The sequence below is a fragment of the Triturus cristatus genome, chromosome 3_2, assembly GCF_964204655.1.
Source record: "Triturus cristatus chromosome 3_2, aTriCri1.1, whole genome shotgun sequence".
Taxonomy (NCBI): domain Eukaryota; kingdom Metazoa; phylum Chordata; class Amphibia; order Caudata; family Salamandridae; genus Triturus; species Triturus cristatus.
The window spans coordinates 331434670-331458484 of record NC_140584.1 but is presented as its reverse complement, the minus strand read 5'-3'; the positions used below and the strand labels follow the sequence as shown (position 1 = coordinate 331458484).

At 42.8% G+C, this 23815-nt stretch overlaps 1 protein-coding gene across 4 annotated transcripts in view; it reads right to left on the bottom strand.

Annotated features, from left to right (window-relative positions):
• HNRNPR (heterogeneous nuclear ribonucleoprotein R) overlaps nucleotides 1-23815 on the bottom strand; it is a 362080-nt gene that overhangs the window by 269318 nt on the left and 68947 nt on the right. For 2 of the 4 annotated variants that reach the window (XM_085647803.1, XM_085647801.1), the window contains exons 2-3: nucleotides 10151-10328; nucleotides 202-320 (exon numbers count right to left, since the gene is read on the bottom strand). In XM_085647803.1, coding sequence (XP_085503929.1) covers nucleotides 202-320; nucleotides 10151-10319 — 288 coding nt within the window. In that variant the 5' untranslated portion in view covers nucleotides 10320-10328. Of the gene's footprint in view, nucleotides 1-201; nucleotides 321-10150; nucleotides 10332-23815 lie in introns of all 4 variants that reach the window. The other 2 variants (XM_085647802.1, XM_085647804.1) reach the window with 2 other exon arrangements.

Genomic DNA, 23815 nt, shown 5'->3' with positions numbered 1-23815 from the left:
ACAAAATCGACAGTTTTGAAAGTTTAAGCGTTTTACATAGAACTACAGAAACCAATTTGGAGAAAAATAAGGAACACATAAATTCATTCTCTCGGTTTGAGCAACTTAATGTTAATTATAATAAAGATTGTTATCTAGGAAAAAAGTTGTCAACAAACGAAGAACACAGAGGTTATAAAATCTTGATTTCAGAATTCATACCTGAACATGCGATAAGTCGCTTTCTTGAAATTGCTGCAGCACAGCCAAAGCCCCGTCTTCGTTAAACTCCCTAAGTGCATCTATAGCTCGTTCATCAAGGTCTTCAAAGGTGACCAAATCTAGAAAAACAAAATGAGGGCTCCTATTTTACAATAATTCTATGGGTAAAAAGATAGATAGATAGATAGATAGATAGGATAGCAATCGATACACACACACACGCAATGCACCCTGAGAACAGCCAAACAGTACAAAAACTTAAAAAATACTGAGCAGTTTAGTATTGTAAATACAGAAGTGTCGCAATGTTTGGAACATAGTTTTAAACCTTCATGAACTACAAGGTTTTTATTCTCAAGTGAGAGCATACATAGACATTTACTTAAAACAGGATAATCAGTATGAAAAAGTGTCCCAGATTTCCAGTGACTTGGAATGTGATTTTTCAAAGGTTTTATTGTGAACATACACGTCCCGTTGTTGCAAAATATAGGATTTATAGTAATGAACAAGACAAGATGGACTGAGGTCAGGTGAGAAACAATGTACTCCTTGATTGTGGAGTTCCCTACTGATCATGAATGTAAAGTCACTATTCTACCAATGACCTGGTGGTGAGAATTAACCTTTTCACATTTAGTTTACTACCGACAGCAGCTTGTAACAAAATTGATTTTGCTAGAACCAAAAGGGAAGAAAGGCAGTCAAAGTAACAAACATGACCTGTTACATCCAATTGCCTTTCGCCTACAATTATAAAAAGCCTCTCCTCACCTTCAACAAGGGTTTCCTTTATGGGTCATCTTTATCAACTGCGAACAATCCAAATTAATTTTGACTATTAAGATTTTCAACTCCACCACTATGACTTCTTAAATCAAGTTGCTACATCGTTGAATTAGAGAGGTTAAAGCAATATATTTAATTTTTGGAGTTGGCCTTCAAAGTGATAATCAAGGCATTACTACTAGTTCTAAAATATTTACTAGGTGGGATAATCTGTGCCACAAGTACCATTAACAAAACTATCATTTTCCAAATTAACTAGGAAACAAAAACATCATTCTATGTCAGAACTACAGGTCAGGATTATGCTCTTTCAAAGTTTACTCATAACTACCAATGCCCTTTCATAATATGGACTTGAAGTAATATTTTCCAATGGAGAGTGAATCTGCTGGAATGATAAAAAATGGTAACATGAGCACAGGTTAATGAACGGTCTCCAAATTGATAGGTGTCAAAGCACTATTGTTCAATCACTGGGTTTATCCACTTTACGGGGCATGTGTGTGAAGGGGGGGGGCGCAAGTTATTTTTCCCCAGAGGAATAAATCACTTCAAATTAGAGAGCTTAAGTCTCTCATGGTCAAAAAAACGACACAATGTTAAGGCTCTTCAGTACCATACCAACAATGCTCATTACACTTTTCATTATAAACTATCTTTCAGTCCAATGCCCTAACATCAAAAACTCTTCTGCAAGCTATAAACACAGCAACATGCTGTACATTCCTCCGTAATTTACAAATCAATATTCTGAAGTGGCATCTCCTGATATTGCTGGAGGAGTCATTTTCCTGCATACATTAATCACCTACCCTGGCCAAAAATTTAAATACGGGCACTATTATCTTCCAAAACAGGATCCAACCACTTTCTCAAACACGGGCAAAACCATCTAGACAAAGCAAACCTTAAGCTATTAATTAAATATATCTGGTATAAAACTCTTTGATATTTAATTAAGCTGGCTCTTGAAGTCTCAATGAGGGTAAATTTCCCCCAGAATCCTCCATGGAGAGAAAAGCAGATCCTTCATTATCAAAGAACGTGGATAGCCTAACAGATAAATCAGTATTAACGGATACTAGAGAAAGACAATTCAAGAAAAAGCTCAACAACCGAAAACCACACTAAAACGTCCACCAAAGGATACCATATGCCGATCATCTTGAATGGGGGGAGGGAAGACATGAATGATATTTAAAATCCTGCTCAGGTCTCTGGGTTTGGCCTTCAGCTGAAGAAAACCAGAACTTGAATGTTGAGGTGTGACTTACAGATCCCACAGAAAATAATTTTACTTGCTAAACAGAACAGTAGCCATCTCATGATCCAACCTCCATTTGCTGGAATCAATGAAGTGTCATTACAATTGCTTCACTTGGGAGGCTCTAACTTGAATTAATCCCAGAAATCTTTGATCAGCTCTACTAATGTGTTTGTACTTAGTGATTTTTATAGGAAAGTGTTACCAAGAAGAATACAGCAGTGAATTTGGTCTGGAGCCATATACTTATTGCAAAACAGTGCTCCAGCAAGTCCAGACAATTAGCATTTAACTGAACTAAGAAACTCTTCAAAATATCATAGATTTTTCAGTCTCTAAGGCTCAGGAACATGGACTGGATGAAATGCTGAAAAGCCCAATATCATGCTCGTTCCTCATTGAGAATCTGTCCATATTAGTCTGACCTCTACCTTATCTCCCCCAGCTTCTACAGAGGAAGGCACAACGTAGGTTTCATAAAAACTAAAACCCTCAAAACTGCACTTCTCATTTGGATATCAGATTGTACATGCTGAAAAATAGGGTTTTGGTCATTTAATGTCCAATTTCCAAAAGGAGTGTCTCTTCAGTTTTGCCTCTGCTTGCAACGTGCCAGATGATCCCTACAGAAAATATTCCTTAAACCTGCAGTTCAGAGGACCTATATTACTGACCGCAACAATGTTGTGAATGTCCAAGGAGTGGATGAAATTCAGAATGGGAGGCACGAGAAACCATATGCCTGTCAAGTCAGCAATGGGACATAAATCTCCCTTTAAGTAAGATCTCTTTGGAAAAGGAGAACTGCCAGTTTGAAGTGCCTGACACAATCTCAGACATGAACTCAGATGAAATAATGGACTTCGGTTCCCTTGTGCTAAGAAAAGGTTGCTTAGGGTCCTTTGCATGTAACAGGATGGTCTTTATATATTTAGGTTTTCCAACTCACCAAATTTATCCCCTTTAAATATGCCCACTGTTTGAGAACACCGATGATTGGAGTACTGATTTCGTAACTGTTTGCAATTAAACTATGCTGTATGGATTTTTTTTTTGCCTCATGCTAAAGAACCTGTGAACTTTAGTATAAGTCTAGGAGGTGGATCCTAGAGCAAAACGTGTTCACATTATTCTCATTTCATCTGCACTTTTATAAACCATTCACCTTACAAGTACCGACACCAGTTTCAAGACCGCAGTGCATGTTTGGTTTCCAATTTCAATGGGATGAACAAATAACTGCTTGCTCAAAAGCACATTCATGTTTGTTCGTATGTTTCAACATGCGCAGTCTAGAACACCAACTCAAAACTTCATTGGCTTGCTTAAACTGAAGCTCACCATGGTCATCATTTTGGTTTCTCAATAATAAATCTAAAGTCTGTTCCAAAATGTGAACTCTTTTGCTCAACACAGTTATGTGCTGCAAGTCTGTATTTGTATGTATACATTTGGGAATTAAAACACATGTACAGGTTTTAATGTAAAATAAGAGATCACAACAGTTATTCTAACTATTAAAAGGAGAACTAAAATGTCAATTTGGGCAGCTAAGCACGAGTATATACCCGACTGGGAGTCAGAAGACATGTGAATGGAGGAGCTGAATATGAAAAGATAAAGGTAAAGGAAGAAAATTAACACAATACCCTATTTTGCGATTCACTAAAGTGGGATGTTTTAAAGAAAATGAAGAAAGGATAAACAGCTTCGGCATTGGTGTCAAGTTGTATACATAAATTGCTTAAAACTGATAAACTGCACTTATGGCTAATTTCTGTGCACCCCTCCTCGCCCCTTAAGACCGTACGAATGAGGCACACTGACTGGCAGTCTGCACTGGCTAAAGGAAACTGCAAGCGAAAATAATTTTAAAAGTTCTAGAAACTTACTATTTCCCAAATAATTTTTAAGAAGCATTTTCTCCCCTTCTCTGGGGACGAATGTGGAGCAGATATGCAAAGCTTCTTAAAGAGCAATACAGAAAAATATAGTTTAAATGGCTTCATTTACTTTTTAAACCGTAACCTTGACTTAAAGCGTTATCCATATACTAACTATGCTAAAAGTGGTGGTAAATGCCTACTGGGGCAGGCACTGGAATGAGCGAGTTGTCACGAGCTCTAAATTAACTTTCTAATTGCTTAGTTACATTTGAACTAATAAAATACACTGAGTTGTGCGGTCTTACAATGTTGCACAGCTAGGTGTCTAAGAAATAAAGTTAAGGTAGGCAATCAGATAAGGGTTCTGTTCAGATATGGTATTTAAGATTTGTGGTGTTAGGACAATGGGAGGGGGCAAAATGGTGCATCAGAAAAAAAAAAAAAAGAGGCAGTAACAGCACGTGATGGTGGTGATCCCCAGTTTGTCAAAACAAGATAAACACAAGGAGTCTCTACATTACTCAGAGAGGGAATGTCTGAGGATACACAGGAGGCATACCAATTAATCACTCCTGGTATAAGAACCATGGTGCAGCTTAAGGCCTTGGATGGCATCCTCCATAGGATTTTGTAGGGGGGTCAGCCAGCTGAAACCAACAGAAGCACCAACCCACCACTCACTCTTCCCAGTAAAGGAGACAAGCATTGTGAAGGCCAATGGGTCTCGCCTTTGACACTTATGGGCTTGATCAAGGTTTTTTTTTTTAACCATTTTGTACAGTAACCCCAAATGCTGTGCAGTATGGCTAAATAAAACAAGAAAAAAGTCCATCCCCCGGCGGCCCCCACCCCATTGTGTAAGCGTGCACTCCACACATGTTCACACTGACTAATATTTGCAGCTGCTATGTTTCTTTTTATTTGCCAATCTGAGGTGAATTTAAAAAAAAGGAAGCAGGAGTGGATGAGAGCAACAGAGCAGGGGTGGGGAGTAGAAGCAATAGACAAGAGCAAAATGTGGTGCAGGCAGAGAAGCACACGGACAAGAAAGCAATGAACGACGACATGGCAGAAAGCGCAGTCAGGAAGGGGTGGGGAGAAGCATGTAGGTGACAGAGAGAAACACTGAGTTGAGGGGGATAAAAGTACACAAGGGATACAGCTGGAAAACGCATGCAAATCTTGTGGAGTGCTTAGCCAAAAAGAAAAAAAGCAGTGCTTGAAAAGAAAGCAGGGGAAGCACTGAATCCAGCCCATCAAAAGAGATGGTAAACAGACTGTGCTCCATGGTAGGGACAAACGTTAGGATTCAAAAGCTAGGACAAGAATAAGGAGGAGACAAATGAGTGGAAGGAAAGCTAACCATTGGTAAGCAATGGGTGGGCTTCAAGCCCCTATACGTTCGTGGTAAGCCCACAACACTTCTTTTGCAACCAGATAGCACAGATGTCTTGAAGGCTTGACCTAAAAAGGGGGAGATCACTCTTTAGAATATGCCAAAAATGGGGACAAGGTTTTGACAAGGAAAGGAGCAGAATGTAGTCAGCAAGAACTCAGTTGCATGTAGTAGGTCACCAACTATCCTCAGACTTTCAGCGATATACAGAAACTGTGAAAAGGATTGTAGTAGGTGGACTGGTCTGACGTCTATGGACCCGTTTAAGTGGGACCAACATGGAACAATTGTAAATTGGTGTTTCCACATGTGTTTAAGCCAAATGAAGTGTTGTAGGCAAAATTCATAAAGAAGTATTGCGATCTGAGAAAGAAGTTGTGCTACTTGTGCAAGGGGGGCTGCTATTAGCCCTGGAGAGTAGAAGTGTCTAAAAAGAGAAGTTGGCCTAACGGCTAGGGCGGTCAACCTCGAATTTGGGGGCCTGGGTTTGAGTCTTGACAATAACGCTGAACATCCTGTGATTCTGGGTAAATCACTTAATCTCCTCGTGCCTAACAAAAATGAATGTGTCCTCATGTAACACAACTGGTGCTATGTAAGGCGCTCCGATACCTTCGGGTCAAGTTTGCGCTATATAAAACTCCATAAGCTAAAATAAGTTTAAGCTGATGTCTGGAAAAGTCATATGAGAAGTGTTAGAGAAGTTTCAGAGTGAGGCAGAGATACTGAAGTCTGAATCTGAAGATGGAATATAATGGTTTCTCTTTTCTACTGCCCTACAACTCCCCTGGGGAAGCTTGCATTTACAAAAGGAACAGAATTCAACATGAACAAGACAAATGGACTACTGTACTTTTGTAACAATGACTTCACAGGGGAAGTGGGCACACAAACTCACTGCCCAAAGACCTTGAATAAGACAACGCACACCAGGATGGTAGACTTCTCTTCCCTAAAGCGGTACACATCTAAGCAGCACCACCTTTATTGGGTTGGGAGGAACAAAGATATGTGAGAAAAGATGGTAGGTAAGGGGGTGGAGAAAAGTTTTCAAACAAACAACCCAACAGGTCAACTGAACCAGGCTGCCCAACAACACCACAATTTTCTTCATACATAAGGTAAAATAATTTACTTGAAGGCCCCAGGAAATTGTTGGCAAAAAAACTCCTTAAGTGCATCTTGGTTGACATTTCAAGCAACTGACTTGTCTGGTCAGGAGATGGGGCAGAAAAGCTTGGAATACTAAATGTTATTCTTTATCAGAGACAATAGCAAACGTGGTAGTGTGAGAAGAGTAATAGACCATTTTAAATCAGTTAAGCAGCAAAAAAAACTATATCCATATTCCCTTAAATTATTCTGGTGGCAACACACTAATTGACCCGAGTGAGACATAGGTAATGACATCCCAACCCACCACCTTGGTTCCTGGCAAAATCTGCGTAAAGAAATTATTTGACATGTATAATGATTTGTTTCACAATCAGACATAACAGAAATGGATAACAGTCCCAACTTGAGCCCATGGGTTGCTTCTGCAACCCATAGTACGCCCTCAAATGACAGCTCTGCCATTGGTTACTGTGCCAAGATTGCCTGGCCATCAGTTTGCATCTGTTTTTTGTGAGTTGTCATTTCTGTATTTCTGCTTCTGGAAAGGAAGATAATCATGAAACGGCTACTTTGAAATGCTTGTAAGCAGGGGATTACCACAGAAACAATCATTGTCACAATGCTGACCGATATAAGATGATGCCTGAATAAAGTCCATTGAAGCTGGTCTTGCAGCGAACAGTTGGACATGTACAATCAAGATGCAGAGAAGCAGTCCCATATTTTTGTGCTTCTTGGCCTTGAAGTTTAGAGCCTCTCTTGAGAGACTTAAAAAAAAGTCCAACTACCTCAGGTTTCGCTAGCATTAAAGATGGATCATGGCCACAGAAGGTGCAAGGTTTAAAATTTCTGTAGCACCAAAATGGTATCAGAAAACTAATGAGTATATGACCAAAAGTAAGTATAATTCAAGAGACTGCCTCGGTGTGATCTTTACTTTGAAACAGATCAAAGCATTCCATCTCAGTACTGTGAGCTCATAAGCAGTTAGTTTGAATTATTTCGACCAAGTGCCTGTAACCCCTATATATTTAGAGTCTTGATGCACCAAAAATTTCCAATGTTCCTCGAAGGCCTTATAACTGAGTATGTAATCTTATGATGTCACCATACAGCTTCCTTAGCCTTAGTAAGTCGCTCTGTAGCACATTCCTATTAAGTTAGTCTCCGAGGGTATATAACAAACTCACATATCTTTTCTGGCTGTATTTCACTCCCTATTTACATTCATTGACAGCTGCTTTGGAGGAATATAAAACCAAAGGCAATACCAGACAGCATGAGAACAAATCACAGAGGAAGACTAATGTAAATGCATGTGGCTCTTCATGATGCCAAGTGGGGAAGAGTGAGGAACATCTAATCCCCACCGCCAAATAGAAAATTAAATGCCTTTCATCAGAACCAGAAACGAGAATAGGCAATCCAAGAATAAAGGTTTCAGTCCTTACTGGGCATTGGAAACAAAGAAAAAGGTTGGGTATACACGAGTAAGTCACGTAGGTGGGGGGGCATCGTGCACATAAAAAGGTGCTGGTCTGGAATATTTATGTTTTCATATAATGTAAACAGAACCTCAAGTGGTTTCCATTATGGTGTTGCAATGTAATAAGATCAATGCTATATGGACATGGGCATATAAAAAACAATTCAGTTGCATATTTAGTCACTTGATTTGGTTAAGACCTTTTCAAGTTGTACCAATGTTTCAGTTGAGTTATAAAGAAATAAAAAGGGACTTGAAAATTAATTATTTTGGTCAGTAAACGAACCAACGTTAAGTTATAGTAAGTATTGTTAAAATAAAAGGTTAATTATTTTACTGGACTAAGACGGTTGGGGGAGGAGATAGTTTAACAGCAATGCGTGATACTCCATAAAATTAGACTAAAAATATTTCCATTTGTATCCACAGAAGGTGCCTCTTCCCATTTCCTCTTCCATTGTTTAGAAAATTACTACCATTGAAGATGGAAAGCTGCAGCTGGGCTATAATGCACATTTACTAGCGGCCAAATAGATCTCCAACTTGTTTTTTTTTCTTCTGAGATTCACCTGTTCAAATTAGCACGCAGCGTTCTCTGAAGTATGTGGCCAACTGAGGACCTCTATTGGTAGTATTGCACAACTGACTTAAAATGTCCATTGTACTATACTGCGAGGACCCCTATTGCTAGTATAATTAAAACATCAGCTTTTTATCGCCATTGAACTCTACTGTGGGGACATCTTTTAATAGTATAGCACAACTGCAACTTTCCATTTTTATCCACCTTTTACTGTGAGGACCTCTAATGGTAGTGTAGCACAACTGCAGCTTTCCATTTCTACCTTGTACTATATGCAGTGAAGTCCTCTATTGGTAGTACAGCACAACTGGAGCTTTCCATCTACAATGTACATTACTATGAGAATGTCCATTGGTAGCATAACGCAACTAGTGGATGTATACAGAAAGAAAGGGATTTGAAAAATAAACAGTATTATTTTGGTCAACAAAGGAACTCACGAGAAGTTAAATTAAGGGCTGTTAAAACAATTTGTTAAGTTATTTTACTGGATGAAGGAGATGAAGTGAATAGTTTGAGACAGTTCCTTTGCATAGTTATGAAATTTGAAATGGTACTTGTTCAGCACTAACCAGGACTACCAATCAGACTGCATTGCCAAATGTGCAACATCCTCGTATTGCTGACTTACATGAGGGGACTGCTTACTTAAGCAATAAAACATTCTGCAGAGAACACCAAGCGCTAATCTGAACAGGTGAATTTCGAAACAAAAACAACCTCTAGAACTATTTGGCAGCTAGCACCAGCCACAGCGAAGTTACTTTACCGAAGAACTCCTCAAAACTCTACTAGTGTCAATGGGATGGGCTTCAGGATGGAGAAAACTGGTATGTTTTTGCACTTGTGTAAGGCAAAGTCTTCTTAATTCAAATCAATTAAGGGGATTTCAAAATACATGTTAAAGCATGAGGTTGGGATCTTTATTCATTCTGCAAAAATTGTAATTCTTGGGTCGCTCTATATTTGGGCCCCTTTAAGAAAAGACTAGGGGGGGAACAGAATAATGGCAGTTAAGAAAACACTATACCCCATGAAAGGCGCCCAGTTCACATTCATTGTGGGCGTGCACATATATCTAACAATACTTTTACAATCAACTGGAAAAACATTAAAAAGGTATACAAGAGTTTGGCCAAATTGAATGGAAATAAAATTTAGACTATACATTTATACTTGAGAAAGTCTTGCAGACAAATCAATGCATTGTTCTGATCCAAGTAGGGTTTCATATTAGAAATGCAAGTTGCTTTAATGCGACACATTCTGTGTCATACCCAATTCACCTTCATACAAACGAATTAAAACGAAATGTTCGGATCCTAAGACCAAAATCATAAAGTTCATTTATAAAACTTTAAATCTATAAATTTTGAATGTTTACCCCTTACTTTCACAACCAGTCAGAAACAAAAAATGCATATTATACCTGTCTGAAATATTTCATCAAGCCTCTCGGCCACCTTCTCAGAGAGGCCGGCCTCTATCAGTGACTTGTAGTGTTCTGTGTTTTCTGCTAGAGTTACACTGCAAGAGGTATCCATGGGTTCGTCCTCTTCTGTTATTTCTACCGCATTACCATTCACCTCATTAGCCATTTTATTATGCTGCTGGAAGAAATTCAGGAGCTCCATTACATTATGGCAGAAATTGCTTGGTCCAACAATGCATGATTTAAACCAATTCACAAGCATGCTGATCACCTGCATCAGAATTTTTATACAGCCACTGTAATGAAAAAAGCAGTCTAATAACTATGAAGCGTACATGGAATAGGTTTGATTAAGGATATTCATGTACATTTGGTATAAAACGGATGATGAGGTAGCACATGGCCAGCAGCACAAATAGGGCCTAGTGTACTGAAGTCCATATTTAAGGATCACACCTCACTTTGACAGCAGAAACAGCAACAGACCACAGCTTAGCTATTTTCAGCCAACAGTACTTTTTAGATATTATATTTTGCAATCGCTGCAATAGAAGGTCTACATGCACCCCGGCATATACGGAATCTAGCGTTCTTGGCTTGCTGTCATCTTTAGCTGCACTTCAAAGCAATCAAAATGACAATTAGTAACATCTTTTGAACAATCAGTGTTTTGAAATGTAGAGTAAAAGATATACCCCAACAAATGCCTTTTGGTGTTTTGGGCCCTGAGAAAATGTATTATCTGCTCAGTCGCTCTTGTGATTTGGAATAAAAAAAGGGGATCAAATGGAAATACCAAGCTTTTCTCTTTGAAGAGCTCACCAAAGGCAATGTAGTTTCCTTTGCACATTCTGCGGAAATTAGTGGCTGTAAGGCAGTAAAGCAAATAACAGAACAAAGTGGAGCTTTAAACATTTGGAAGCATGAAACTTATAAAATACATCACAAAACATGCTTCTTTTACGACGAGGAAACATTTTTTTTTTTCATGTAATTCATCATTACCCAACATCGTAAAACTGAAACATTGTATAGTAAACAGCACTCTTTAATTTAAGCAAGGTGAACAATCTTTTTTCTGTAGTTATCTTGTGTAGAGAGATTAGGGCCACAAAATCAGCCAGAAAGGCAAATCTACCCCTGCAGAGAGGGTAGTCCAATAAACCTACAAGCCTAAATCACCAACACTTAGTCCAGCCACCATAGAAATGCAATTCGTTATAGAAAATTCTCAACAAAAAAAAAAACATACTTGGTACATCAACTTCGAGGGGGGATTAACAATTTGAGGGATTAGTTATTTAAGGGCAGCTGTTTTCGGAAAACATATTTTGGCATTAATTAGCAGAGACTGTGCATAGTTTTAGTATTTTTCCAAATATCAAAATATAAAATGTATCAGCTAAAAGAAAACTATGCTCAAGTGCATATTATGACATACACAAAGTCCTTCCATAGCTATAGAAATACCAAAGTAATTCAATCTCCTTGAGGCATTAAAGTTTTATGAGAATTAAGCATATTTCACTTAACACTACTGGATGGGATGAGTGAGGAGCATCATTGGGAAAGGAATTTGGAAGTATGGCGTTATAGTTTTCAATGAAGAAAACTTTGAGGAGTTACAATTCCCTGCTAAACAGACATATTAACATAGGCCGACAAAAAAAAAAAAGCCCTCCAACTTACTTCCATGTAGAAACTTCAATTCATGGAATGTGATCGTTAGAATTCAAACCCCCAAAAGTGGTTAATAACGTTTTGCTAATAAACAAATCACTCCAACGCTCTTCCATAATGACATGTTGATGACCTTACACAATTGTGCAAGATACAAGATAGGACTTCATTACACATGACGTCACCAACCAAATCACAAATGACATATTTCCTCCTTCCATCGGGGATGACCATGCAACTGTACGCTGCACATCTTAAGCAGAGGTCAGCACATATCTGCATGCCATGTCACAACTGAAGAGGACATCTGAAGGCAAGATTGCATCATTTCTGTTCCTTGACTTGTCCTCCAAAGTCATCAGCGACAATTAAAGTCATGTAACTAAAGCAAACTGAATGGCTTTAGAATGCCTTGTATCTTTAATTTAAAATTTCTTCAACTCAAGTTATTCATGGACTTTGATCACTTGTTTGGATAAGCATATATCTATATGTGAGAGTAGAGAACCATCATTTCCGGAAAAATGTTCTGTGAATGTCATGGTTTTTTAAAATAAAATAGTGCCTGCAAAAGGAACAGATCCATATTATGCAACGGTTATAGCCTACATCCATGCCCTGTGCATAGTATGAACAGGGTCTGGTACAAGATATTGCCAAGGGCCATACACGAGGCTCGTTAACTGGGTCTTGAGGGGAGAAAGAAAAAGCTATGCTTTAGAACTAATATTTTACCTGGTGGGGCCCCATCACTCCAATATCTTTTCCCTACACCTTGATTAATCAGAACAGACTTGTCATAACGATTTCTAGGTGTGAGAATATTCAATGGGAGATCACACTTATTAACCAGAAGGGACCAAGCTTGCTACTTGACAGAGATGCCTTTACCCCTTTATCAGCTATTGCCCCTGAATAGTCCTTGGGTACAGGATGTCATGGCTTCTCCTTCCTGAAAGGCCAGATGTTGGTGAATCCTGGAAAACTGAAGTGCTTTTGCAGTTTTCATGCACCCTTAAGCCAGTGGGCACCAAAACTCAGAGATGGCAGGTTGTGTTTGGAGTCTTCCTTCTTTGTTCTTTGCCAATCCAATATCGTGTCCACCTGAGCCCTGAAGAGGTCTTTGATCAGATATTGCGGATCTTCTGGACAGAACCCAGAGACTCACTGGTAGGCGTGTCTATGGAGGATAATGCTGGTATTCCTCTCCCTGAGACAGTGTAGGCTGCCAACTAATGCACAATGTTTGTTTTCAAGATTATCTTCTGCTCCTGCACTAGCTTACTAACGCATTTTCAGAATGCCTTGGGGAAGTACTTCACTATCAGCTCCATCTCCTCCTAAACATATTGGTCCTACCTTTAGAAGAGTTCAACAAAATTGACTATATGCCAGTGCATTGCCATCCCCACAGCAACATGCTTTCCAGCTGTGCCAATTTGTTGAATTTTTTGTTGGGAGGAGGTGCATATCCTGTACCATGTGTGAATTATCTCTTACAAGCTCTGTGGACAACTAATGACTTTGTAAGTGCATAACCCCATATGTAGATCAAGTCATTCAAGGCTGGCTTGTACCTTCTCAATTGTGGGTGTGCCCACCATGAATTTAACCAGCAATTACGTTTTCGGACGTCTAGTTAGAGATACTCCTGATAAGCAGGAATTGCACAGAGCACTTGGTTTTAGACAAGTTCAACTAAAAAGCTGTCCTCCTCCACGACATGGAGCTCCAATCTTGTAGTGATCCGTCGCTCTTTGAATGATCGTGTGGGAGGCAGTTGCCTTGCTAGGCAGGGGAATCCTGATGGTCGATATTGTAGTCCTGCCAGGGATCCTCCACATTACTTGGCAGGATTGGTTCAAAGTAGGAGTCCTGGAACCCAAAAAGGCTCATGAGGGAGAGAATGTGTGTGGACCAACTTCTGTGGCAACTGTAGGGGGGGGGGGTAATGAGTTTTGTGGAGGTGGTGGAGCTGAGCAGATGTCTTGCTGCCTGCAATTTTAGGAGAAGGAAATGAATTGGAGTTTCTCTAAAACAGCCAACTCAAGGATGAGTCTCCTGTTTTTTGAGGAGTTTAGGTTTGGCCTCCTGATAAAGCTGTGAAGTCAGGAACTTCCCAGTGGGTGGGTGGGTGAATGTAAAGCTTCAGTGGTCAGATCTCAGGCACCTCTGGAAACTCAATGGACCAGGCTGTGTTGCTGACTGTCTAGGTTGGAGTAGAGAGTTGTCCGACAGCCAGCCTCAATGCACACTTTAGCACCTCAGGGTCGAGAAATCATCATGGCTTTGAGTCATGGCTCAAGGGTTTTCCAGAACTAAGGTGAGCGCTCTGCGCTAAGAGGTCAATGGGATAGTGCCAAAGCAGACTTTCAAGGCCTCTTGGTCACAGTTTTGAGCTACCCAGCTCCTTTGAGAGCAGTGATTGGCCTCCATACAAGACTCTTTGAGGTCAAAACCGAGGAGGCTATGGGGGAAGTGGGGTCGATCTTCCGGTATTGATGTAGAAGTATCTTTGGTGTAGCCTTTTTCCTGTGGCCCATAAGGCTAGTTTTACCGCGACATCCGACTCACCTCACCCCCCCCCCCTAAAAAGAGAGCCTTTCAAGAGACTGAAAGGGAAGACAATCTGGAATTCTTAGCGGCACAGAGTATGCTCCTTTGAGGGTTGCTGGTCCGAAGATAGGCATGGATTGGCTCACTAGGCTTGTGACACTGAATTTTATAATGCACCCACCAACTTTCTCTTTATCTTAACAGGCTTGCTTGGCTGAATAGGTGGATACTTTGTGGTCAGAAGCAATCAGAGACTGAAGAAACTGAATGTCCAAGCACAGAAATTTAGAATTGCAAAATTGGGAAAATGTGGTCTCAATAATGCACCCTACCACAAGGTTACCTCCATCATAAATTGAAGAAGCATTACTTAAAGTGGGTGTTTCCATGCTGTAGCTAGCAACTCTAGTCACTGGAGTCAAACATGTTGCTTGCAGCTTGATGGACCCAGTGCTGGACCACTCTGTCTGAACCAGATGGCTGACTGGATTGATTTTGAGGGGAGGGGGGGGGGGGGGGGGGGGCGTGTCAAGGGAGGGGAGGAAGGTGGGTGAGCGGGTGAAACCATCAACGGCGGGCTTTTGGCCAGATGCATAGTGAGTTTCGGGTAGGGCAAACGAGTTATCTTGAAACAAATTTACAATTCAGATGAGATTTGCAAGCAATAATCCTGTGCCCTTTTGTGCATTTGATTATGAAACCTAATTGCCCCAAATTCAGACTACCAAATACAACCATATGGGGCACTATGGAGAAAGGTCCCATCAGAATACATCTTGGTTTCGGACTTAGGAGGCATCTGTGGTAGCTGTATGAAGAATTCAAAGCGAGTGAGAAAGAGGGAAGAAAGGTTAGAGGAAAAGATATGAGGGTCATGCGATTTACAGATTAAGTTTGCTTTGAACTGCTCCAGGTACGAGGCTTTATGTATTAGACTACATTTTACAGAAAATATCTCATGTGGTAAATTCTCATTCATCTTTCTTAGTATTTCTATCAGTACCTAAATTTAAGGTACGTACGGATTGAGACACCATGAAATGATCTGCTTCAGCAAACTTTCTTTTCACAGACTTCGGTCCAAAAGCGTTGATGGCATATTACACTATAGATTAACCGAATCTATTAACCTAGTTTCGGCTTCCAACCTTAAGAATAACAAGGCCTTGCAAAAAACTGAATTTAGAACCCTGTAATCCAAAAACAGAATATGTCAAAACCACCAAGCAAAAGGTGAATTGGAGGTTGCAGCACACACAAAGGATACTTCACCTTTGAATAGAGCATTCTTTTTCTTTAAATAAACAAAGCTCCAAGAGTAAATGGCAACACGTTTCCATTCTAAAGGACATCATTGCCTGCCCACTGTCGTCAACTGGGCTGGGGTGGGCACAAAAAAACAAAAACAAAGCTACACTGCGTGCATAGTCAAAGGATTTTCACAAACTTGAAAAAAGACAAACAAGTTAGTTGGTAACACCAGTAAAAGCATACATCTAGTTTTATATTCAATTAGTGTGGGATATGTTTTTCAACTGTTTTAATGGAATCTTAATGCTTAATACAGAGAGAAAAACAATTACAAAAAATGTATATGGTAGTGACGTAGTTTAAAAATTGTGTTTTTTTTCACAATCTGTTATGGTACTCGTTTGAGAAACACGTGATTTTGGATGCAGGTAGAAAGGTTCTGAAGTTTGAGGTATCCGAGTGCCTGAGTTGGTTTGTACATTGTTTCGAAGGGAAATTAGGTTTAAGCTATAGTTTAGTGGCACCCTATCCCCTTGGAGTGTGTGGTTTCTCTAGTTATGAAAAGAGCATCACAGGATGACATGCATGACATAGCAACTCTGCCACAACCGGGAGAAGAGCTTTAAGTGGGGCAGGTCATGCTAGGTCACAGACCAGGCAGTTAATGAAAACAGATTTTAAATCGTGGCCTTACCGGAGGGGGGTGGGGGGGGGGGGGAGCGGGTGGAGGTACGGGTCGATGTTCAATCAATCAAAACACTTGTATAGCGCGCTACTCACCCGGAAGGGTCTCAAGGCGCTTGGGGGAGGGGGGCCGCTACTGCTCGAACAGCCAGGTCTTGAGTTGTCTCCTGAAGGCGAGGTGGTCCTGGGTCAGCTGAAGGTGGATGGGGAGAGAGTTCCATGTCTTGGCCGCCAGGTAGGGGAAGGATCTGCCTCCGGCGGTGGCTCTTCGGATGCGTGGTACGGCCGCGAGGGCGAGGCTAGCGGATCGTAGCTGGCGGGTGGGCGTGTGGAAGGTCAGGCGGTCGTTGAGGTACTTGGGGCCCAGGTTGTGGAGAGACTTGTGTGCGTGGGTGAGGAGTCTGAACGTGATCCTCTTGTTGACGGGGAGCCAGTGCAGGTTCCCCAGGTGGCTGGAGATGTGGCTGCGTCGAGGGATGTCCAGGATGAGTCGGGCAGAGGCGTTTTGGATTCGTTGTAGTCTTTTCTGTAGCTTGGCTGTGGTTCCGGCGTAGAGGGTGTTTCCGTAGTCCAGCCGGCTGGTGACGAGGGCCTGGGTGACCGTCTTCCTGGTTTCGATCGGGATCCATCGGAAGATCTTGCGGAACATGCGGAGGGTGTGAAAGCATGAAGAGAAGACGGCGTTGACTTGTCTAGTCATCGAGAGGGAGGAGTCCAGGATGAAGCCCAGGTTGCGTGCGTGGTCTGTCGGCTTGGTGGCGGTGCCCAGGGCTGGGGGCCACCAGGAGTCGTCCCAGGCGGAGGGTGATGGTCCAAGGATGAGGACTTCCGTCTTGTCCGAGTTCAGTTTCAAGCGGCTGTTCTTCATCCACTCGGCGACGTCTTTCATCCCTTCGTGGAGGCTGGTTCTGGCGGTGTCGTGGTGTCTGGTGAGGGAGAGGATCAGCTGGGTGTCGTCGGCGTAGGAGATGATGTTGAGGTTGTGTTGGCGTGCGATGGCAGCAAGAGGTCTCATGTAGACGTTGAAGAGGGTGGGGCTGAGTGATGATCCTTGCGGGACGCCGCAGGTGGCTTCGGAACGAAACGGGGGGAGGCGGACTCTCTGTGTTCTTTAAGCGAGGAACGAGATGATCCACTTCAATGCCTTCTCTTGGATGCCGGTGTTGCTGAGGCGTTGGACTAGGGTGCGGTGGCAGACAGTGTCGAACGCGGCGGAGAGGTCCAGGAGGATGAGTGCTGCTGTTTCCCCGTTGTCGAGAAGGGCTCAGATGTCGTCGGTGGCTGCGATGAGGGCGGTCTCGGTGCTGTGGTTGGCTCTGAAACCGGACTGCGAGGGGTCGAGGGATCCATTCGTCTCGAGGAAGGCGGCAAGCTGTCTGTTGGCGATCTTCTCGATGACTTTGGCAGGAAAAAGGAGGAGCGAGATGGGGCGGAAGTTTTTGAGGTCGGTGGGGTCCGCTGTTGGTTTCTTCAGTAGGGCGCTGAGCTCGGCATGCTTCCAGCTCTCCGGGAAGGTGGCGGTGTCGAAGGAGGTGTTGATGACGTCTGAGTTGGGGTGCGATGGTGGAGTCGGCCTCGAAGACGAGGTGGGGGCAGGGGTCAGTCAGAGAACCAGAGTGGATGGTGTTCATCGTGCGGGCTGTGTCTTCGGTGGTCACTGCGGTCCAGGTGCAGAGGGTCGTGGTGGGGTGCGTTGGTTCGACGGTTGGGTGCGAGGATGGTGTGCCGAAGCTGTTGTGGATATCGGCAATCTTGCGGTGGAAGAACGAGGCAAGGGAGTCGCAGAGGTCTTGTGAGGGGGTGATGTCGTTGTTGCCGGTGCTGGGGTTGGAGAACTCCTTGACGATGCTGAAGAGTTCCTTGCTGTCATGGGCGTTGTTGTCCAGTCGCTCCTTCAGGGATTTCTTCTTGGTGGTGCGGATGAGCTGGTGGTGCTTGCGGGTCGCGTGTTTGAGGGCGGTCATGTTGTCAGTGGTCCGGTCGAGTAGCCAGGCTTTCTCGAGGGTGCGGCAGGTCTTTTTGGAGTCCTTGAGTTAGTCAGTGAACCAGGGGGCCTTCTTGCCTCTGGGTTTGCTGGGAGGGTTCTTCAGTGGTGCGAGGTCGTCGGCGCAGGCTGTCAGCCATTGCGTGAAGTTGCGGGCAGCTTCGTTGGGGTCCGGTGTGCTGGCAGGTGGGTTCTGGCTGAGGGAGGTGGTGAGCTGGTTGGCGGTGATCTTGCTCCAGCTTCTGTGGGGAACCTGTTGCGGGTGGTGGTGGGTAGGGGTTTTCCTGAAGCTGAAGTGGACGCAGCTGTGGTCGGTCCAGTGAAGTCCGGTGGAGTGGTTGAAGGCGATGAGCTTGCTGGATGAGAAGACGGGGTCAAGCGTGTGGCCGGGGTAGTGGGTGGGGGTGTTGACCAGTTGCTTGAGTCCGAGGTTGGCGAGGTTGTCCAGCAGGGCGACGGTGTTGCGGTCCTTGTTGTTTGCCAGGTGAAAGTTGAGGTCCCTTAGGAGGATGTAGTCGGCAGAGGGGAGGGCGTGTGGGCTGATTAAGTCCGTGATGTCTTCGCTGAATTGTGTGTGTGGTCCCGGGGGTCTGTAGATGAGGGTGCCTCTGAGGGTCGTCTTTGGGTCGGTGTGGATCTGGAAGTGGAGGTGTTCGTCAGCGGTGAAGGTGGCGTCGGTCGTGATGCGGATGGTGTTCTTGTGGACGATGGCGATGCCTCCTCCGGTCTGGTTGACGCGGTCCCTCCTGATGATCTTGTATCCGTCCAGGATAGCGATGGCGATGTCGGGGGCTGAGGAGGCGTTCATCCAAGTTTCACTGAGGAACGCGACGTCTGGTGATGTTGTGTCGAGCAGGTTCCAGAGTTCGACGGCGTGTCTGTGGACGGAGCGGGTGCTGAGCAGGATGCACTTGAGGTGATTGTTGCTGGTGCTTGGCTTGGCGGGTGCGGTGCAGGTTCGGAGGCAGGTGAACTTGCAGCTAGTGCAGGTGAAGGGTCCGTGGAAGCGTTTAGGGGCGGCTCGGCAGCAGGCAGGGGTCCGGCCGGCGTCGAGTGCGGCGGCGTTGTAGGTCCTTCGGTTCGTCTTGCGTCGGTGGGGGCCAGGGGTCCTGGCGCTGGGCGCGGACCGGGCGCAGACGGGCTTACCTTTGGCGCGCCTTCGGCACACAATCGGCGCGCCCGCTGCGCGTGACCACTGCACGTACGCGCGGTCGCCATTTATGTCGAAGTGGGAGGGAGGAGCGGCTGGGGAGCGGGGAGGGCACAGAACGAAAAGGGGGCGTGTCTGTTAGGACGGGGGAGGGCAGGCACAGGGGGACTGGAGGACAATAAACACTTCCCTTGCACGTTGGTGTTTTGAACAACAGTCACGATTATACAGGCAATTTTAAAACAGAAAGGAAACAGAACAAAATATTAAGGCACACGCAAATACGGCGAGATCAGCGAGGCAGGCGCAGCGAGGGCAGTAGCGAGGGAGTGGCGCACACACACAGCTGGTGGCCAGGCGGCGCGGGGGTGTCCTGAGAACAGGTCACACTCACCTGCGCCGCGCGGTCGCCATTTATGGCCAAGTGAGAGGGAGGGAGGAGCAGCTGGGAGGCGGGAGCGGGGAGGGCACAGAACGAAAAGGGGGCGTGTCTGTTAGGACGGCGGCGGGAAGCGAGGGGCGGGCAGGCACAGGGGGACTGGAGGACAATAAACAGTTCAAAACACCAACGTGCAAGGGAACAACAGTCACGATTATACAGGCAATTTTAAAACAGAAAAGGAAACAGAACAAAATATTAAGGCACACGTGCCTTCAACTTTACAGGGAAAATCTAATTCAATGACCATAAAAATCCTTACGGTAATCCATTTCAGAAAAGCAGCCACTGTTTAAATTCCATGTTTTACTTTATCTAGCAATTTTAGACCAGGTGAGTTTCTATAGTTTTTTTCCACGCACCATAGTACACTTGTCTAGCGCATACTGTGAACTGTGTCGCCTTCAGGTGTCCGTGGTCATCATGGCACTACAAGATTGAGTGAAGTGGAGTTGAGGCAGAGGCACAGTGGGTTTCTCACTGTGCCGTGTTTGTGGGCTTATAAAGATGTTCACACAATGTGCTTTTTATTCCTCATTATCTGCACAGACCGATGGTCAGAATGTGTCAATTGCAAATACTGTGTGATGCCCAAGTCTGTGAAAATACAGCTGTTTAAAATATGGACAGTGCCATAGGAACAAAACTCCAGAGGGTGGGTTTGTGAAAAAGAGGGCGTGGTGAAGACGAGTTAAGGTAAGGAAGTACTTGCAGAAGGAGACACTAAAGAGCTAGGAAGAGGAAGGAGAGGACTTGCGAGAGAAATGCAGATGGAAGATTTCAGAAATTCAGAGATAAAGGGCATACATGAGGAGTCCGATTGTGAAGAAAAGTAATATGAAGGTGAGAAGGAACACTCCGAAAAGCATTCGCACATTCCACAGCCCTTACTAATGTTTAGTTTACAGTCTCATACTTTAAGTAAAACATTTTAAATTCAAATTATTCACAACAAAAATCACTGCTGATACTCATGTAGCGGATATAGCTAACAATCACTGGCAAAGTCAACTTGGTGTATATTGTTGTGTGATAGGTTTACATGCAACAGCTGAAAATTGGAGGCACGCTGTGAGATACGCAGGATATTAATTCAAGTGTTTTTTGTTTTTTTAAGCGATACCCAGAAGTATTCTCTAATTATTACACAACACAGCAACTAGGACTTCCTTTAAGAGTATGGCTCATTAATTCTGATGGGCCTGGTAACAGAAATTACCTGCACATCAGAATTGAGTTTAGCTAGTCACTAGTTAGAGAACCCGTTTGCTCCAGAGTAGTGCCCGTACCACCCATTGAATGTATTGCATTACTGCTGAGAAGTAAGATCCACGAATAACTATCTTATCTTTAGAAGACTACTCTACACAAGAGTTGGCTCTTCCCTACATAACTACTATACTTAAACACAAATTAAGATGTGTAAAAACGTGTATACAAGCATTTAATTTGAATATATGACTTACTCGCACAATGTAATTAAAACACTCAATGGTGAAGACATTAAAATATGTCTACATACTCCCAAGTGTTAAAACGTAAATACGATTTTATAACACACATATAGGCATGAACATCGTGTTAAGTCTTAGACTCACACTTTTAGCCCTGTACGGGAAATACAATTCATATGCCAATTCCATAAAACAGGAGATAAATGGAGAATATTACAGAAAGATTTCCAAGGACAGTGGAACACAAACAAAAAAACGAGATAACAAAAAACTGAAAATTAAAAATTGAAAGTTGAAAATTCAAAAGAGAAGAGAATCCTCTCCATATGGATCAAAGGTAATAGACTATGCATTTTTGGATAACTCATCCCACGCAAGTGCCTCTTTATTCAGGCAAAATGACCTGAAAATATATATGTATGTATATATAAATTGATGTTAAGTCCAGTACCTCAGTCATATTGGGAAATATCCTAACAAATTCATGTATAATTGTGGACTACCCAAGCCCATCTAGGGCAAAATAATGCATATTATAGGAGTCCGCAACACTAGATTCTCAATGAGATAGCTCATTCTGATTTAGCATGTAACTGGTAGTAAGTTACCCATTTAATAATGGCGGACACCTTGACTGAAGTAAATCTAGGTCAATTGACATTGCTGTATTTAAACCTGTGGCTTGTGGGCGCCGGCCTCTATTGACAAAGGCGGCAAGCCGAAACGCGTCTAAATGTGTATATTTTCTTTCAATTAAATTTTGGAAGTGATACGTTCCTGCGAGTGCTGGTATAATTTTGAAATACCGTGAGCTGTGGATTGAAAATCCGCGTGGTGTCCGTCACCGCGCATGAAAGCACCCGATCGCGAGTGCAAGGGAAACAAGACGGAGAGTGAGCGTGGTGTGTATGTATATATATATATATATATATATATATATATATATATATATATATATATATGTGTTTTTTTTTTAATAGGTCTATGCTTAGGTTCTATGCTTAACATGTATATAGGTCTCTGCATAGTTTTCATAGAAGTTATCTGATTAGATGTTACGGTTCTCCATTTATCACAATAGGCACATAACTATCTACAATTGCATCACTATTGAATTATTGAAGAGAAAAAAAAAATTGCTCAAAGTACAGCAATACTTTAAAGTCTGGGTTTATTAAACACAGCTTAAATCTGGATACGTTACCTTCCTTATACATGTATACCTCCAGGTACTTATGAATCTATATATTACTTTACTCCTACTGTACAAATACTGTGACTCATCCCAAACCTCATACTACTACTACTATGATCTAAAAAAATAAACCCTTCGAGTCTCTTCCTTCCTCTATCCCTCCTTTGCATCACCCCAAACCTCATTTTACTTCCAAGAACTCCCTAACAACCTATTCTAAATTCTGCCATGAAGTATACCTCCTTAGACTCATCCTAGTCCTCATTTTACTACTATTAACTCCCTAATCAATTTCTAGAGACTCTTCCCTCCTCCATCTACCCTTTATCAGCCGAAACTTCTTCCTACTACCATGATCTCCCAATAAAACTTTTATAGACCCCTACCCTCTTCTGTCCCTTCATTAGCCTTTCCACTCAGACAAACACTCATGTCCAAAGCTCAAATTAATTCATATTTCCCCATCTACTCGCCAAAAAGTGCTTTGATGACTCATCTGGCGTAGTAAGTGCTATATAAATACAATTACAAGTCCACAACTCTAGAAATGGATTCCCAGTTATGCTTTTTTGGGGCATGCCTCTTTCACAGAAATCTCTCCCTAGAATACCTTTTACATTCCACTTAAAGCAGTGGCTGGGAGAGAAGCGATGAAACATTGGCATGGGTCGAGTCCTCGGCAGAGGGCCTCAGATAGAACTGCAGGCAACGTGGAGCACAGGTGACATACTTTACGCATGTCTAGGGGTGGAGATAGCATTGGTCCTGGGTGCATAGGAGCAATGGTGAATGAAAGACGGAGTGGAATCTGGTCTGCCATTTAACGGGAACAAGCTGTAAAAGCATTAAGTAAAATGATTTTTTCATTTTAAGGAAACCCTCACATTAGCAAATATTGAAATCGCATGTGGAAAATAAATCGTTTTTCATCACTAGGCACAGCAGAAAAGGAATTTGGGAGAGGACATTTCATAAGTACTGCATTTCACTAAAAGATAAGCATCTCTGTAAGAGGAAAAGGCAGAGTTTATCAGGTCTAAAAAGTATAACTCACAATTGCGGTCAATGGATTTAATATCGATTGCCTTCAGTAACAGCAACAAAAACCTATAAGGCAGCGGTACAAAAATTATAGTTATGGACATTTATAAAGCCATTGGTTTGGAGTTGTAGCACTTTGGCACTACAGCGACTTTCCGATTCTGGGGTTACAAGTGTTTAGTCCTATTTTTGGTTAGGTGGCAGCGTTTTATTTATTGAGCTGCTAAT